Raw genomic sequence first — 20,000 nt, 5'->3', positions numbered from 1 at the left:
GTTGCTGGTTAGCTGAGGGCGGCGGTGGCTCATAGCCCCAGACCATTGTGCGCACACCACAGCTTTCGCCCATGATGACGGTGGGCGTGCCACGAGGCGGGGTCTGTGAGGGCGTTTGGGGCGAGAGTTGCGACGATGCCGATGACGAGGAGGAGGGATGCGGCGAGGGGCACAAGGGGCCGCCAATTACCTCCGGCTTGACGCCATTGATGCGCGCATTGCTAAAGCAGACCATGCGATGTGCTGCTGCTGCTGCTGCAGCGGCGGCAGCTGCTGCTGCTGTCGGTTGCATGAGATGCGGCAAGCTGGAGGATGCTGCCGCAGCAGCAGCAACGGCCACCTGTTGTTGCACCTCACTCTTGACGCGAAACAAAATGGCGGCATCGCGGCTGGGATGGCGCAGCGATTGCAGCGATGCTGAATGCAGCAGCGACTGTTGCTGTTGTTGCTGTTGCTGGTGATGGTGTTGCTGCTGTTGCTGTTGCTGCTGCTGCTGCTGTTGCTGCTGCTGCTGTTGATGTTGCTGGTGCTGCTGCTGTTGCTGCTGATGATGATGCGGTGACAGATGCCGCTGCTGTTGAGCGCTGCCACTTGAAGTGGGCTCCTTTTTGACGCGTATCAGAGCATGCGGCGAATGTTGCTGCTGTTGCTGCTGCTGTTGTTGCTGCTGCTGGTGCTGCTGCTGTTGCTGTTGCTGACCAAGCAGGTGATGCAAGTGTAACTGCTGTTGGGTGAGCTGCTGCTGTGTTAGCTGCTGCATGGACTGCATCGTCAGGTGCGGCAGCTGTAGCTCCTGCGGCGGACTATTCTTGCGCAGCGTCAACGGCTGCGTCAGCTGCTGGTGGAGATGATGAGTCTGCACAATGGAGCTACCACTATGACCACCCAGATGAGCATGCGGATGCCCATAGGCGTGCCCCAGATGCTGACCCATCGGCGGACTGCTGCGACTTATGTGCGTCTGTTGCTGTTGCTGCTGCAGTTGCTGCTGTTGCTGCTGCTGTTGCTGCGACGAGCTAATTGAACTGGAGCTGCCCAAATCTCTGTCCCGATCACGGTCTCGATCGCGCTCTCTATCCCGCTCCCGATCCCTTTGTGTGGTTGTGGAAGAAGGCGAGGAGGGCGGTGGTGGCTCGGCTTTGATGCGTGAGGGCGTGACCAGGACGGTAACGTGTCCATGTCCACTGGCTGCCTTCAGTTCCCTATCACGTTCCCTCTCCCTCTCCCTTTCTCTTTCCCTCTCCCTTTCCCGCTCGCGCTCCCTGTGCTCCCTTTCCCTTTGCTGCTGCTGCTGCTGCTGTTGCTGCTGATGGTATGCCAGCATTTTTGTGGGCGAGGCCAGAATGCGCTCCTCTTTAACTGAGCGGATGACGCTCAGATTGCTGCTGGTGCTGCTGTTGATTTTGTTGCTAATGTTGATGCTGCTGCTGGTGCTGCTGCTGTTGTTGCTGTTGGCCAGCAGTCCGTTGGTTGGCGTACTGCTGCCACGCCCCGTCGTTGTTGACGGCTTCTCCTCGAGCGAGTCGGGCGAGGCGCGACTGCTGCCATTGCTCGAGCTCGATGCACCGCCATTATTATGTGGCGGTGTCGGCGTGCCGCGCGAATTCAATGCCAGCGACAACGCCTCACCAGCAACACTCGCAGCAACGCCAGCAACACCGACTGCCAGCAGCGGAGATGTTGCTCGCTGCAGCTCTGCCGGCGGCGGCGACATTACTGTGGATGCGGCAGCTGCTGTTATCGCATTGCTCGATGAGTGTATTTCAGTCTGTTGATGCTTGGATCCGCCAGCCGATCCAATGTTTTGATTTAATGCTGCTGCTGCTGCTGCTGCTGCTGCTACTGCTGCTTCTGTTGATGTTGATGCTGCTGCTGCTGTGGCTGCTGCGGCGGCGGCTGCTGCTGCTGCTGCTGTTGCCGCCTTAGCTGTTGCAGTTGCCGTTATGGTAATGGTGCTGCTGCTGCAGGAAGACGGCGTTGAAGACGTTGCCGCTGCTGATGTTGCCGCTGCTGTTACTGTTGTAGCTGCAGCTGCAGCTGTTGCTGATGCCGCTGCTGCTGCTGCTGCTGCTGCTACTGCTGCTGATGATGATGATGACGTTGTTGTTGATGTGGAGACGGCAGCAGCTGCTGCCGCCGATGTGGATGCTGCCGATGTCGTTACCGTCACCGATGGCAGCGCATTCAGCGGCAGCGGTAGCGGCGGCAGCGACGGCGCCGTTCCGCTGTCGCATAGCTTGGGCGACATCGGCGCCAGTAGATCCGGCGACGAGGTGGATGTGTCCGCTATGGATTCGCCGTCACTGCTGCATCTTGAATCGATTTTGCGCCGCTTGAGTTTGAGGTCTTGAAAAAGGCTCATTTTATCGAGCTCGCTGTACGGGCCACGGCTCAGTGTCATAATTCCTGCGAACCCCGCAAAGGGAAAACAAAGCAAAAGAAATAGTAATATAACAACAAGATAAGATAGATATATATATATATATATATATATATATATATACATATATATATATATATATGAAAAATAAATTATTCATTTGATTAATTCAAGTCAGATTTGAGAAGACTTCTCCAGCCTCACAGACAATCATTGGAAACAAAACAAAAAAAAAAGTTTGAAACACTTTTGGATCAAGTTCAGTCTGCTTGGTCTCATTTTAAAGAAGTTGCGTTAAGTCAAGAATTTGACTACTATATCCTGATAGCAGCTTCAACTAGTTTAGCATTTCTATAAAATTTGAACAAATTTGCGAAACAACAAAAAATGTGATCAATTTATGTGCATTAATTATTGATGAGGAATTTATCATGATGACAAGCCATGAACAAAATGACAGTCTTGCCAGATAAATAGGCAAATATTGGTATTTAGTTGGGCGCACGACTATAAAGCATTTAGGGTCACAGAACATTTGTCAAACAATAGCTAAGCTGAATATTTCCACATTGTGTGTGGTACCCCTGATAGAAGAAGCTCGTGGCTAAAATATTCTTGCATGTGGCACCTCTTCTATCCGCGTCTTGTCTGAGTTATGCTGATAGCACGTTTCCCATGGCCGTGACTTTGTCCGAAACTGAAATTAATTCGCATGGGTGTTAACTTGTTAAACTTGGTTTAGCATTTAGAATTTCCGATTTTCAATAAAAATCACCTTTTTGATACCCTACGGACGACGAGCGAAGTGCATATACATTTGGATATGTATTTTTTGAGGAGATCTATTTCGAATGTGACCAATCGACAATCTACACCAACCCATCGAATAACTATATTATAAACCATTTCCAAATCGAATTATGCCAGTATCTAAACAACAATTACTGCTTAATGATAGTCATATTCAAGTCATAAAAAATTATAATAAAATTTGTAAAAGGATATATTCAAAATTTCGGGAAATGCTATCATATTATGTTAACTTTAAAGAATTAGATAAACTACAAAGCTTGACACACATTTTATGGGCATAGATTAGAATATACTATAACACATATAGCTGCCGATCAAAAATAATATGAAACATGTTCAAAAACAGATTTCTTTTGGTTCGATTTCGCTTTAAACTGAACGACGAGTGAGACTTGAGTAAAATAAGACAACGTCCTCATTTGTACAAGCTATTCTTAAATAGTCTAGCAAACGCTTTATATATAAGTACAATTGTTTGCTATAACCGATATGCCCCATTGTGAATGCCGCCGTATTTAAACATGTGTTTTTTGGGCCATATTACGAGTCCATTTGTCTGCTCAGATGATGCTCGGCACCAAGTGAATCACTGTCCACAGCATGCATAAAATCAGATATCAGCTAAAGTAGTTTTATTTTTTTTTCTTTTTGTTTTTTCTTTTATTTTGTTTCGTTTTTTTTTCTGAATCGAAATTGGCGGAAGTTAATGCCAAATGACCAAAACAAAATTTGCATTTACTTCCCAAAACCGAGAAGCAGCGCGATTTAAAGAAGAAACATAAGCTAATACAAACACAAGTAAAACAACAACTTTAAGCAAAATAAAAATAAACTGGTTAAGCAGCAGGGGTGGGTAGGGTAGGGGGGAGGTCATCTAATTAGCTGCGTCGCAAAGTGTTTAGCCTCTTTTTTTTTCTTTTACGAATTATAAAAACGCAGCACAATATGGGTCAAAAGAAAATATGTAGAAAATGCTGGCATTCAATTTCTAGCAGCAAAGTAAAGTGGAAATCAAAGCTGGCAGGGGACGGTGACGGGGGCGGCAGACGAGGATGGAGGGTGTAGTGCAGCGACGTTGCTATCAGCAAGCACAGTGCCTCCCTCTAGCTGTCAAGATAAGCGTTCTGTGTGTGTTGCAATCTGCTGCAAGCTACAAGTTTAACCAGAGACAGAGACCAAGAGAACAGGCAGAGAGAGAGAGAGACAGAGATAGAGAGAGAAAAAGCGAGAGAGAGAGAGAGAGAGAGAGAGAGATATAGGGAAAGAGAGCTAGAAAGTGAGAGAAAGATGTGGCTGCCACCAGCTCAACTTTCGATCGCATTGAAATTCTAACTCGCTCGCTTACTCTCTTTCTGCCTCTCTCTCTCTCTTTCTCTCTCTCTCTCTCTCCCTCTCTCTCCCCCTCTCTCTCTCTCTCTCTCACACTCTCTCACTCTCTCTGTCTCTCTCTCTGACGCTTACTGCCTGCCTCAATTAGTGAACGCGGTGCGTTGGCCCAGCTAGTGAATATGTGTGTATCTGTAAGTGGATGTATCTATATCTAATGCCGTTGTATCTACGCATGCCACGATCATTTGCCAAGCGAACGGCGGCAACAACAACAACAGCAACAGCAACCAGCAGCGACGGCGCTGACGTTGACGTTGACGCCGACGTCGACAATGTCGCGTTTGTGTGTGTATTTTTAAAATTTGACCTATTTTCATTATCAAGCGCAAGATTATTCTAAACAATAAAGCCCATGCGTAACTGTATCTGTGTGTCGATGTGTCTGTGTGTCCGTGTGTCTGTGTGCTGGTGTGCCTGTGTGTTGGTGTGCTGGTGTGTCTGTGTGTTGTACGGCGCGTGGTGGCAACAGAAGCCAGCCAGAACACCCACACACCCACCCACACACACACACACACACACACAGACACACACAGACACAGCTGTTGCATACAGACGCACCTGTGAGGTTAACAAGAACTAATAAAGCGCGAAACGAACCATGAAAACTTATCAAGTCGTTGAAGTTCTTTTATCGAGAATTTATAGAGAAGCCAACTGCAATTGCAGTCTGTCGTTAGGATTCCAATCAATTCATCTGAAGCGGACTCCACATTAACAAAATCACATAATTCACACGAATGAAACGCCTCTAGTCTCTTTAAACTAAATCTTATATCAAACACCTTAAATGCAATTATCTTTCATATTGGAATCTTCATTCACATATGAATGCAAAATGCTTCAGCTTATTATGGATATGGCTAAATTACACTTAAATTATCGATAACATTCAGATGTTTTTTTTTTAAATCGAAATGAGAAATTCCTGAAATACCTAGATCATCTTTAGTAAGCATCCATATCGATGTTTTTGTGAAAACTTGACGTGTTCCACGATTTGGGATTCAACTTAAATTATTTTTAATTGAAAAATAGATAAGACCATCTTTCTAATTCAGAAATGTACATTCGTTTTTGAAGTGTTTGTATTTTTGTTTTCCAACATTTCGAACGGAACAAATGTTTAATGTCGATTTATTCGGAATGGAGCAAATAGGCTTTATCAGTTATATTACCAATAAACCCCGTTGAAACCAATTGAAACTATATAGTTTTATATCAAAGTAAAACTCGATACTCGCCTTTTCGAGCCTTTCTTCAGCTTATCGAATATAATGAGTGTGTGATTTGAGTCGCTAAACGAATGTTGAATACCAAATATATATATAATAATATCAAGTGCTACATTTTATTTGTACAGTGTGGCAAGCCATATACATATGTTGTAGGTGTGTAGATATATGTATATGTATATGGTATGCAAGTATGAGTGTAATGCAATAGAAAAGAAAATATATCTATTTATATACAGAGAGTAGAGGTTGTTAGTGTTAGCATTAGGAATGGTGTAATGTAGGTAATAATCATATGCATTTAGGTAATTAGTAAGAGTTACTACTTAACAGGTTAGAGGTTGGGTATTTGCACAAAATTTACCTATGGATGTCATAATTTTGTAGTTGCCGATTCGTTTCTTGAATTTGGATTTGGATCGTATCAGAATACGTAAAAATTTTGTATGCCGATTGTTGAGAAATTTGTTATTGTTTTGTATTTGATATCTTTTCGATTTCTTGGGGTTTCTGATTATGATTGTTGTTGTTGTTGTTCTTGTTGTTGTATTTGTTTTTGTTCTTGTTCTTGTATTTGGACTCGAGGCAAGCATTTAGGATCTGTCAGCCGTGTGTGCCGCACCTGCCACATGGCGGCAGAGAGCCTGAGACCAAATTGGAAAAGCAAAACAATATGTCAAATCAATGTTGTCTTGAACGCTGATCATGATTATCAGCTTAAGATCAGATCATGATCAGGCGCCAAAGTGTTGTGCCAATTTTATATTATTAATTTTTTGTGATTTATTTTGGAGCATTTTCTTCTCTTTTTTTTGTTTTTGTTTTTGTTGCGGTAATATTTTGATAGTATTTTTGGTTGTCACTAGTTAAAAAATTTCGATTTTGATATTATTTATTATTTGGGTTGCTTATTTCTTTTTTGTGTTGTGTTTTTGCAGGGTGCGTGTGTGGTGTGTTTTTTTTTTCTTTTTTTTGCAGTTGGAATGGGTAGCAGGGGCAAGGGCGGGCTAGGGCTAGGGCGAGGGCTAGGGCGAGGGCGAGGTGAGGGCGTGTCGGGTTTGAGTAGCGAATAGTTGTATGGTTTATGATATATTATGAAGTTATGTTATGAGAAAACAGAACGTAAAAAAAATACTAACGGCAAATGGGCGGCATACGAGATTTTTTCTTATAATAGTTATTATAGTTGTTGTAATGAGTGTTGTTGTTGTTGTTGTTATTATTATTGTTGTTGTTGTTGTTGTTGCTGTTGTTGTTATTATTGCTGTTGCTGTTGTTGTTGTGTGAATTGCACTTGTTACACTTTTGACTGCAGGCGTTTTGGGCCGCAGTCTTTGTGGCAAGCGTTGAGACTGGCAATGTGGCTGCTGTGCAGGAGACGGTTGCTGCTCCTGCTGCTGCTGCTGTTGTTGTTGTTGCCACAGTTGCTGGCGCCTTTATATGAAAGTCATGAGCTGGCTGCTGCCCTTCCGTTTGCTGTTCGTCTGCAACATGTTCGGGGGTTGAGCTTGAGGATGTTGCTGTTGCTGCTGAAGCTGAAGCTGTTGTTGTTGTTGGCGCTGTTGCTGTTGCTGCTGCAGCTGCTGCAGCGCCTGTGCCTGTGCCTGCAATATCGCTAGCGTCGACGCCGCTATCGCCAGCAGAACCAGCAGCAGCAGCAGCAACATCATTAATGTTATCATTATCGTTATCACTATCGCGCTCGCCGCCATGAAGATGATAATGATGATGGTAATGATGATGATGATGATGATTATCATTCATAAATTGTTCTTGTTCATTGTTATTTCCGCTTTGAAAACCGGAATCGCAACCAAAACTCAAAGCGTCGCCGCCGCTGCCAGCGTTGCTGCTGCGTAAGTTATTGCTGCTGCTGCTGCTGCTGCTGCTGCTATTGTTGTTGTTGCTGTTGCTGCTGCTGCTGTTGTTGCTGTTGAGTGCAACATACGGCAGGTTGCCGTTGCTGCTATTGCTATTGTTGTTGTTGTTACATTTCTTGAGCAGCGTTTTGTTGAGCGGCGTTTTGATGATGGTCAACTTGCTGCTGCTGCTGCTGCTGCCGCTATCAACCTCGCGGCCGGTGTCCTTGTCAGCAATATTGTCGTCATCGATGCTGCTGTTGCTGTTGCTGTTACTTCTGCTGTTACTGCCATGACCATTGATGGCTCTCAGCTGCTGCTCCTCAAGCGTATGCTGTCCATTCTGCTTCGCTTCGCCACTTTTGCTTACTGCTGCTGCTGCTGCTGCTGCTGATGATGCTGCTGCTGCTGCTTCGGCAGCAGCAACATTGACAGCAGCCACTTTTGGCTCCAGGCTCAGCGGCTGATTGGCATTCATTTGGGCTGCTGTTGCTGCTGGGTGGGTTGCTTTTAGGTTGGCAGACAAAGCTGATGATCGGTGGCAACACTGGCAACTGTTGGTGCCATGCTGGCAACGGCAACCGCTGGCAAGCAGAGCCACTTATGAAGCATGCTGCCACAGCAGGCTATTCATGAGTTTTATCCAATTTGAGTTCTCTCAATTACAGGGTATCTATTGTTCTATCTCTCTCTCTCTCTCTATCTGTCTCTTTCTCTCTCACTCTCTTTTCACTCACACACACAACAACAAGCGAGTATTTGGTCTCTCGTTAAATCACTACACAGCTGAGATGAGCGAGTTGAAACAAAAAAAATGATCAAAAAAAGTAATGCACACACAGACACACAAAATAAATATCCTTGAATATGGAATTGATCGCTGGTTACAAGAACGTGACAAGTAACGAGTAACGAGTAACGAATAACGAGTAACGAGTAGCGAGTAGCGAGAGTGTGTTTGTGTGTGCTCGGAATGGGGCGGGTCGTTGGGAACTACAGCTAAAGCACAAACACACTCACACACACACACACACACACACACACACTTGGAAACAACAACAAGCGTAAAAAAAAAAAATATATATATATATAGATATGTCAATCGGGCCTGATGATCACTGCGTATATTCCATGGACCGATATATAGTTGATTTGTTTTTTTAAGTTTTATATTGTTGTTGTTCTAGCTAGAAGCAGCGAGTAAGTAGCGCACACACATACACACACACACGCACACACACAAAGACAGGCACACAGTAACGGGACATTGCGATAAGAGCGAGAATGCATTTAGCTGACTTAAGTTGAGTTGAGTTGATTTGATTTGGATTGATTTTGATTGATTTGTATGCAAATAGAAGTGTTATATGTATATGTATTTGTATATGTAATTGTATGTATATGTATGCTTGTATGTATGTATGTATGTATATATGTATTTAGAAATATATCCATTAATATTACACATCAAACATCGAATGAGGCGCGAGCGAAGTTGTTCTTTGGTTTCGCGTATTAACCGCTTTTAACTAACTGTTTTCGCACGCCGAATCTATCGAATTTATCGAGTAACAGCCAAAAACCGGGCAATCGTTAGTACGCGCACTCGTCGACGACACAACAACCAAAATAAAACACCGACAGTGGCGAAGCAACAAAACTACAAAAAATATATATATTTTGTGTATCAGAAAACAACAACAACCAAACAAAAAAAAACAAAAAAAATACAAAATTAAAAAAAAAATTTAAAAAAAAAATACAAAATTATATGATAATAATAATAGTGTCTCTTCCGTATGACAACACACACCACAACAAACAGAGAAACACAGCGGACAAGAGTCGCTTTCGCGCCGTGTGTTGTTTGCCTCGTTGCGGTTGTTGTTGCCGTTGCCGTTGCCGCTGTTGCTGTCGGCTGGTTGTTGTTTTGTTTGATGCTGCTCCGCGGCCAACGTGCGTACATTCGAACGAAATAAAGTGAAATGAAAGGAGTAAGCGAGCGAAAGAAAGCAAGCAGCAGCCACACAACAGTCTCAGCCCAGTCAGCCAGCGACGTCTGCGCTGGCGTCGCTGCCAACGCTACCATACACATAGCTGCTGTTGATGTTGCTGTTGCTGCTGCTGTTGCAGGCGCGCGCGCTTCGTTCGACAAAACTTGCGCGCAACTACTACAACTATTTCAAAGCGTCGCTGTCGCCGTCGCCATCGCGGTCGCGGTCGTCGTCGCCGTCAACGTCACCGAAGCCAACGATCGGCAGAAGCACGCCATTAGACGGCAACGTCGACACCGCAGTCGACGTCAACTGCAAACGAAAATGAAAACCAATAGACAAAAAGTAAAAAAAAAAACATTTAAAAAAAAAAATAAGAAAAAAACGCTACACCAACACACATAAGCACATGCATGGCGCAGTGCTTAGACACACACAACACACACACACACACACATATGCATATAGACACAGACACAGTCATAGACGAGGCGACGTCGACGTCATAGTTATGCTTAGCGGCCGCCGTCGTTCGGCAACATTCGGCTACTCGGTTCGGGTGCAATAAGCGACCGATAGACAAACAGAATACAGAGACAGAGAGAGACAGAGAGAGAGAGAGAGGGCGAGAGGGAGAGAACGTAGAGTGGGCGCGCAGCAGAAGCTCGCTCTTGGCAACTCTAAACAACTTACATGCATTGCATTTGCCCCCACACCCCCCACCACACCACCCACAGGAATAACTCCGTTGCGTCTGGCGACAGTTTCGCCGTCGCCGTCGCTGTCACTGTCGACGTTGCGTCGTTGCTGCCTAGGCGCATGAAAATAGAAAATAAAATACGCTCTGTGTGCATGTGGCTGTGTGTGTGTGTGTGTGTGTGTGTGTGCTGCATTTCAATTAAAATGTAAAGATGTGTGGACGTTGACCGGCTCGCCAGCCAGTGGGTCGCATGCATTACAGAAACAGCAGGCGAAAAAAAGAAATAAACTGTAATAAAAAAGTTTTGCTTGGACACTCGACTATGACTTTAACTTCGCCTACGACTGCAACAGCAACAGCGACAGCAACTCCGACTTTGAGTTGGAGTTCGCGTTCGACTTCGACTTCGACTTCGACTCGGAAACTCCTCACTCGGGATACATATACACAGAGAGAGAGAGAGAGAGATGCACTCGTCCAATAGTCACTTACGTCAACAGGCTAGAAAGAGAGCGGCTGCGGAAGATTGCAGGCTTGCGCTTATGCAAAGGTTCAATGAAATGTGAAACATAAAACTGTGCCACCAGCATTAGCAGAGTGCAGCGACGTCAACGTCGCGGTTGCTGTTGCTGTTGCTGTCGCTGCATGACGGCAACAAAAAAATAAAAGCTTTGAGCATTAGCCGCATGGGAGTGTGAGAGTAAGTGAGAGTGAGTGGGTGAGTGTGTGTGTGTTGTGTGTGTGTGTGTGAGTGAGAGAGTGAATGCTACAGTAAATGCTTCCTGGCTCTCTTGACGAATGCAAAGGCAAAAAGTGCAGATGCAGAATACCGTTGCTGATCACTGGGTGACACACACATACACACATATATATATATATATATATTGGAATGTTTGTTTGTGTGCACGCTCACATTGACAGTAAAAGGTAAAAGTTAATTTGAAAAAGAGCACAACATCGACGATTGCGCAACGGCAACGGTGCGCAAGTGGAGCGCAACGGCAACAACGCCGTCGACATCGACGTCGGCAGCGGTGGGCAACATTAAGAAGCAGCAATGTCATGAATTGCCAAATGTGAATTGTGTTTTATTTATTTATTTATTTATTTGGGAGGGGGGGGCGTGGGTCAGCAAGGGTGGCAAAAACAACAACAACAAAATCCAAAAATTTGTTGGGCATATTTTTTGTGATCTTTGTTTGCCATTTTGGCAGACTACCACCCCGCCCACTTCTTGAGTAATGCCAAACAAACCACTCCCCTCCACACACCCACAAACACACACACATGCACACACACCAGTTGATCATTAATAGTTATGTGTGTGTGTGTCAAGCACTTTCGATTTCGAATAGTACAACAATAGCAACAACATCAAATTCAATGTGTAACATTTCATTTCCTTATTGCTCACTGACATTTTGCTATACACACACACACACACACACACATGCGCATACATAAACTGCTTACGACTTTATAATCAGCAACAACAACAACAACAGTAACAACAACGAGCAAAAGCGAACTTGTATCAAGTCTAGTGCTGCATTTGGTCTTGCTTGTTGCTGCTGTTGTTGTTGTTGTTGTTGTTCTAACGCAGGAAGCTTAAAGCCAGCCAGCCGCCTAAGCTGACTCTTTATGCTCTCTGTGCGCTCTCTTCGTTAAGCCGCTCTCTGCGGTCAGCTGATAGGCTGCCGTTGCGGTTGCTGCTGCTATGGCGCAAGTGAAAGTTTTTGTGTTCTTTCCTTGTCCATGACACGGATCGCAACTGAGAGACAGACAGAGAGGGAGAGTGAGAGAGGGAGAGAGAGAGAGAGAGTAAGGCAAGCTAACACGCATGCGCCCGCTTGGCTGAAGCGAGATGGCATGCGGAAATATGTAACTCTGCTCAGTAAGAGAGCGCCCCAAAGAGAGCCGTTGCGCTCGCGCGTGCGTTTGAGAGAGCTTAACGGTGTGCGCATGTTTTTTTTATTTCTGATTTTTTTTTTGGTTTTTTCTTTCTTGAGTTGGACTGACGATCAATGTTGTTTGCTACTCACCGGACCACAGCGCCGGGCCAGGCATAATTGTAGGCGTTTAGTCTCTGCTGCTGCTGCTGCTGCCGCTGCTGCTGCTGTTCTTGTTGTTGTTGTTGTTGTTGCTTTGACTTAGATCCTTTAAATTTGTGTACTACAATTAAAGTCACTTTTGCACAACACTTGAACAAAAAATCTTTAGCTGTTCATTGAATTTGAATTTGTTTGGTTTTTTCTTGTTTTTTTTTTTTTAATTATTTTTTTATTTTTTTTTTTTGGGGTAAACGCGCGCGCGCTCTGACTGCGTTCGAGCCACAAAGCGACTGAAGTCAGTGCGCTGCCGTCGCCGTCGCTGCCGTCTGCAGTCTGCGGTGTGCACTCAGTGGCTGCTGCAGCTCTGAAGCCAAAATAAAGCCAACGTCAACGCCAACGCCAACGTCAACGTCAGCGTCAGCTGCACAGTCAGCAGCATATGCGAAAAATCACTGGCGCTGCAGTTGTTATTGCTGTTGTTGTGGTTTGTTGCTGCTGCTGCGACTACTGTGACTGCTGCTGCTGCTGCTGGTGTTGCTGCTGTGTTACAAGTGCTCCAAGTAGAAGTTGCTCAAGTTGTTAACGTTTGTTTTTTACTTTAATATTTTTTTATTTTTTTAATTTTTTGCTTTTAATTTTTATTCTTTTTTTAATTGAATTTTTGTTTATTATTGTTGGTATTGCGCGTACTTTGCGAATTTGTTGTGTACCAAAAGCGCTACTGCTGCTGTTGCCAGAGCTGCACGGCAGTCTGGCGGATATAACGGAAATGTGCAACTGGCAGCCCAGCAAAACGGCAGCAAACAGGCAGCGAAATTGTCAAACGCTTGCAGCGACAGCAAACGACCAAAACAGAAACCGAAACAGAAACCGAAAACCAAACGGAGAGCAGAACCCGACCAGCGACGACGCTGCTGCGCGTGGGGTTTTCCTTAGGCCCCAAAAGCTGCTGCTGCTGCTGTTGTTGCTGTTGTTGCTGTTGTTGCTGTTGCTGCTGTTGTTGCAGTTGCTATTTTGCTAACTGCCATTTGCGATTTGCTCTTGTCTGTTGGCTTCTAACGGCTTCGTCAAGTGCATTGCGCTGCGTTCAGCTCTCTTTAAAGCTCTCTCGCTCTCTCCCTCTCCCTCTCTCTAGTTCTCTCCCTCTCTCTCTCTCTCTCTCTCTCTGTGTATATATGTGTGCTCTCTGAGATGCTTGCATCATAGACTGCGCTGCACCCGCCACGCTAAAAAGCTTCCTCTGACCTGACACTTGTCAACTTGTGCAGTGGCTGTTGCTTAACCAAAAGTTGTCGTCATCTGCTCTGCAGCCACCCACTTGCACACAAACCCACACCCCCCCCCCCCCCCCCATCTCTCTCTCTCACCTTCTCTTTCTCTCAGCACGTTGTTGATTTTGTTTTTATTGTTTTTGTTTTTTTTTGTGTTGGACGACGCGAGTCAACCAACTTTGGAAGGTCATGTGGACTTAGTGCAGCCGAAATATCCTTGGATGTTATTGGAAACACAGACATATGCAATCGGTCTCTGCGTGTGTGTGTGTGTGTGTGAGTGTGTGTGAGTGTGTGTGAGTGTGTGTGAGTGTATGTTGGTCTATGCTTGCCCAGAAGTCGCCTGGGAGCTGGATCTAATTGCCTGCATTTTTGCTATTGTTGTTTGACACATATTTGTTGTCATAGATACACAAGTGCATACACACACACACACACACATACACACACATAGTTACATATATGCACTTATGTTTTAGCCAAGCAACATGGCCAACAATCGCAAATTGCACACGCTTAAGCTGGAAAACTTCTCGAACAATGCAGAAAAAGCAACCTCTTTTTTTGCAGCCTAATTTGGTTCGGCGAAACCCATCAAAACCATTTCGATTAGGTATGAATGCATCAATAATGTATGTACAAATGTACAAATGTACATCGATGTATGATTGCTACACAAATACATGGCTAATATTACTCGGGCCAGTTGTTGTACTACCAATTTATATATATGTATATATATATATAATTGATAATAGTTTATTTGCCCAGCCATTTTGTGCCAGTGAATAATGATAATTAACTTTTGTGTAGTGCTCGGAAATTGAGTTTAAAAAGAGTTTATGTACATATCTATATACACATACATACATATATATAAATATTCGAATGTACATATGTATTTACGTTTTAGCCATGTAACAAGACACAACTAAACTTTTCGAACAATTTTGCGTTCACTTTGCAGCCACCTCTTTCATATTTGATTAGTCATTTCCAATAGTTAAATCAATCAATATAATTATAATTGAATTTAACACTTTATGACACCAATTGGGAATGTTTTTAACGATATCCGTAAGAACACATTGTAATAAACTTAAACATGGATCTTCTTATTAAATACTCATTGTATTTATTCGAAACTTTTAGATAAATACAAAGTGCAAGGCCAGAAATGATCCATTTGTCATATGAAGACCCAAACATTTATTTAATATGTAGATAAATAAATTGGATTTGTAGAATTAATGTATTTATCGCTTAATGATAATGATGTTTTGACCTAATTCATGGTGTCGTCTATTTTCGATTTTCATCCGGTCACCATCCGTCTTCGTCTATGTAAAATTCTGATGTGGGTGCCCCCTGCACTCTGCCACTGGCCAACCCGTGTACGCCCTTGACTATGTTTACGTTGAAGATATTCTCAATAATTTGCTCAGGTTTCCAAATATATTTCAAACATTGCTCTCCATAGAAATATTTTCTTGTTGGAAAATTATAATTAATACTGAAATTTCCACGGCAATCCATAGAAAACAGAAAGTTTTATTTATTCTTAAGCATATCTCGAATGTGACTCTACATGTTGTTCTTATCATTCGAACTATTATATAACTACAGACATATATATGCAGACAGACAAAGAGAGAGAGAGAGAGAGAGAGAGAGAGTGAGAGAGAGAGGGGGAGGGAGAGTGAGACGGAAAGGTAGATCATAAATATTTACATGCGCACAAGTTGCAGTTGCACTCTAATTGCCAGTCATGAGGTTCAACAACTTTCACGTAAAAATCCTTGAACGCCATTTGCATAAAAAGCCCCCCAACCAGCCAACAACAACAATAGAAGCTAGAACAACAACAACAACAACAGCAACTGCAACAACAACAACTGCAACAGCAACAGCAGCAACAGCAACAGCAGCAAAAGTAACAACAAGATTACGTATACGCCACCATTGCGACAGACGACGACGACGACGACGACGAAGTGTTGGACTGGTGAGGGGCAGGGGCAGGGGCAGGGGATAGGATGGCGGATTGTTAGCTAGGCAGGTCGCGACGTCGCTTTGTAGAATGTGGTAGAAAACAACAAAACTATCGAGTGCTGTATTAACGGCAAATGCAGTTTGTTGCTGTTGCCCGAAATAAGTTCGAAATTGCCTTTTGGGCCAATTTGGTGCCACTAAACGAATGTCAAGTGGAAAAGCATAAGGGGAGAGGGTGTGTTTGGAGAGGTTTGCAGCCCATAAGCAAGTCCAAAACGGAACAGAGAGCGAGAGGGGAAGCGATTCAAAAGGTGTTTGCGAGTTTTGTAATAAAATGCAAAATGCTGCCACTTCTTTGTTGCTATCGCTATATTTGTTGTTATTATTGCTAATTCTGTTGCTGTTGCTGTTCGCATAATATTTCTGGGTCATAGATATTTAAGTAAGTATATAAGTTGTGAAGCGCCATGTCAATCAACATCAGATAGTTGAGATCCCCAAGTATTACTACTCATTTATGCAGATACGAATCTGTGCATTTCAGATAAGACCCCGTCCCATTAATAGATATATATATATATAAATTAATGTTTTATAATTATTATTAGTAAAGCATATGACTTATGACTTGGACTACTAACCTTATAAAACGAAAGTCCAACGCTGCAAAAGAAATGCCTGCGTCATTCCCTCTAAGAACTGTAAGTAGAGAAGCAACAAGGAGAGATTAAAGTTAATACATCGTATATATTACAAATATGATATGATAGATGAAGATACATATATACACACTCACACACACTCACACACACGCACATACATAGTCCGATAAATGCATAACAGCTATCTATCTATGCTCTATCATTGCATAAGAGCTCTTCGGATATTCTATCGGGGCTCGGAAATATGTGTTTCAATTTGAATTTTGGAATTTGGGTGACCATTTGCTGCGGCTTGCTCCATATTCTTATCTCCGATTTCTATGCTATAGCAGCAAAACGGAAGAGGGTTGGGGAACCAGACATTATACGTTTTTTTTTGTTGTATTTTTTGGTATTTTTTTTATTTTTTTTTTAGTTGTAGCTCGCAGCTATCAAGTTTCCCTCTTTTGGTTTGTGTGTTTGCCTTTGCCTTGCTGCGCTGCGCTTTTCCAAATTCGAATTCTCGTTTGGCTTTTTTTTTTTTGGTTGTTCTTTTTTTTTTTTCATTTTTTAGGTCAATTTTGACAGTCGAAAGACTAACTGACAGCAGCTAGCTACAACAGCAACAACAACTACTACAACAATTTGAAGATCGATTCCGTCCCCCTGCTTCTTCTTCTCTGCCCCGCCAAGGAACATCATCTTCATCTTCATCTCATCTCATCAGCATTGACAGGCGACGGGCGCTGGGCCAAGAACTTGAAATTGTGTGTGTGTGTGTGTGTGTGTGTGTGTGTGTGTGTGTAGGTGTGTGTGTGTGTGGGTGGACAACTGGCAGCTGATGTCAGAAAGGTGCGCGGATTCTTGAATACTTCGAATTATCTCAAAACGACTATATGCAAGACACTTACTTCCCCACACTGAGAGAAAACACATATGAAAGATTCAAATTGTGTATATGTAACTTAATTAAATATACATTTATATATATGCTTGGATATATTTTATGATCGTAGAATGTCAATTGCAAAATACACCGATTTGGAAGTATTTAAAAAATAATGCGGCAATCGAAAGGCATTTCAAAATTAGTTCGAATTCTACAAAAACTATCTAAATGTGAAGTTAAGACAACCGAATTTCGCTCAGTGTATGAGAGTGTAGCACATGTTTAGGGCGTTATTTATGTTTGCTGGTGACCTATATATACGCATACAGAGACAAAACCAGAAAAAACACAAGAGAACCAGGCCAAGCAAACGAGAGAGAGAGAGAGAGGTAGATAGCGAAAGCAAGCCAGAGCGAGAGATAGAGAGAGAGAGAGAGAGAGAGAGCAAGAGATAAGCAATGCGTAGCACTAATGACCAAAAGGTGCATACGTATAAAACCGAAAAGAATTCAAAGATATGTAGACACATGTATGAACATATGCACATATCTATATACATAATGTATACGCAGCGTATCGCTCATATACACATATGTATATATATGTATATATGTATATATGTATGTGTGTGTTATCTCTGTGTGTGTGTGTGTGTGTGTGTGTGCGACACCTTCAACACATCCCTGGACGCATATCAAGTTGAAGGTTTATTTTTGTTTACAATCATTTTCGAACAATATAAAAAGAACGACAACAATAACAACAACAGCAACAACAGCAACAGCAACAACAACAACTGGCAAAGCAAACACAAACAACGCGACTGTTTCAGCTGCCACTACCCCAACATGTGTGTGTGTGTGTGTGTGTGTGTGTGTGTATGACTCGGACAAATGTATGTTTGTGTGTGGCCCACAACCAACAACGCATCTCCCGTAGCATACCCGGACCACCCCCACCCTCAGCCGACGTCTAGCCCCCGCCCCCTGCAGCACGCCCACACATCCAACAAGTAGGTCGCCATCGCCATCGCCATCGTCATCGTCGACGTTTCGAAATAGAGAGAAAAAAAAAGAATTTGTTTTTATTCTATTTTTTATTTGGTGCGTGTTTTTTTCTGCCTTTTTTCTTTTCGTTTTTAGAATTTTATCTTATCGGCAGTCATCAAGCTTAAGATTTTCTTTCTGTGTACCCTGTATGTGATGCAAAATGCACGGCTTCCCCAACCATCAAAAAGTGCAGGGCAACAGATAGTCGAACCAGGCACTTCACATCCAATTACAGGGTATCTTCTGCTCGATCACTCTTCTTGCACACTTGCAAACTACAAAATTGAGTCATCTTCCAAAACATCCAAAGGGTTAACTACAGGTCGAATAACTTCCGGCTACAGGGTGTGTCATAGTCAGGCTGCCTCACATTTTGATAGTTCTTGCTTGTTTTGCTTCTTTCTTCTTGCTTTCTTCTGCTTCTACAAACAGCAACAGCAACACAAGAAAAGATTAAACAAAACAACAATTTGTTTGCCTTCAACTCGCCTCGTTGCCCGCTGCCTCTTTCTTCTCTATCTTTTCTATCATCTCTCTCTATCTCTCTGGCTCTTTCTTTCTCTCTCTTTCACACTTTCTTGCTCTTTCGCTGCCAGTTTGTGTATTTGTTCATATTCCACGCACCCGGCACAAAGCAACAACCACAAAAACAACATCAACAAACTCGCACATAAATAAGTTGCGGCAGCTGCGATCGCTGAATACCCTACACCTTGCCACGCCCACCACAATGGCTGCAGTCGCGTCGCGGCGAACGCGGGCGACTTGTGTATATGCCACACGTAGGGCATACAACCCGAACCCGAAAATACATATTTTTTTTAAGACATACCAAAAAGAAACAACACACAATAAAAAAGTAAATAAATAAAAAATAAAAAAACAAAAACAAAAAATATAAGAAACCATTTGAAATCTAGGTCAAAATATTTTACGCATATCTCTCTCTCCCTCTCTCTCTCTCTCTAGCTCGCTGAGGCTATCTGGCTCTCTCTCTCTCTCTCTCCCACTCTTTCTTTCTATTTGCCTTTCTTATTGTCGTTGGGTAAGAACAACAAGTTGAAACAAACAAGCAAACAAACATACTAAATATGATCCAACTAGAGATCCTTTGTTGTACTTTGTGCTTAATAATTGAACTCTCAAACAACACTTATGCATACATCTACATAAATATCATATGTATATATGTATATATATGTATATATATGTATAGTCACATATACATATACGTACATATAGTGTGCATATAAATATCTATCATGTGTCAAAACTGGCCCACAAAACTAAAAAGTTGACACGATAATAGGAATACCAAACAAACACACATAAACACACATATATATACATATATATATATATATATATACATAATAGTTGAACGTAATATCAGATCTGTTCCCGTTTTCCCATTTGTATAACCAGACTACACCCTGTCAAATTGTCAATGCTACAATTTTATTGAGATAAGACCTTGAAGCGATCGACTCTTCTTGCAGCTATAAGGTATTTAAAGACATCGTATATATATATATATATATATATATAGAACAGTCCTCTATTCTTATAGCGCAAATCATTTAACATCAAAACTTGGCCATTTGAGGCAAACTTTCAACTATTACTTTTATTTATATAACAAATATATATACATTATCCTATTGCTGTCCGGAACTAACATAGGAACTTCCCTGTTCCCATTCTGGCTAGTTTAACTTTACTTTGCCAATTGTAAAATGC

The 20,000-nt window shown here is 42.8% G+C and overlaps 1 protein-coding gene across 1 annotated transcript in view; it reads right to left on the bottom strand.

The window, feature by feature from the left end:
- The window catches only part of LOC6564762 (hormone receptor 4), a 5,655-nt gene extending 3,253 nt beyond the window's left edge, over positions 1–2,402 (bottom strand). The window contains exons 1-2 of the mRNA XM_032737869.2: positions 1,308–2,402; positions 1–1,232 (exon numbers count right to left, since the gene is read on the bottom strand). The exon at positions 1–1,232 is cut by the window's left edge and continues 598 nt beyond it. Of these exons, the coding sequence (XP_032593760.1) occupies positions 1–1,232; positions 1,308–2,401 (2,326 nt within the window). The 5' untranslated portion in view covers position 2,402. The remainder of the gene's footprint in view (positions 1,233–1,307) is intronic.
- Between the last annotated feature and the right edge of the window lie 17,598 nt (positions 2,403–20,000).

This window comes from Drosophila grimshawi, unplaced genomic scaffold (genome assembly GCF_018153295.1).
Source record: "Drosophila grimshawi isolate 15287-2541.00 unplaced genomic scaffold, ASM1815329v1 contig_848, whole genome shotgun sequence".
NCBI classification, from domain to species: domain Eukaryota; kingdom Metazoa; phylum Arthropoda; class Insecta; order Diptera; family Drosophilidae; genus Drosophila; species Drosophila grimshawi.
This window is presented reverse-complemented; position numbering and strand designations above follow the sequence as displayed.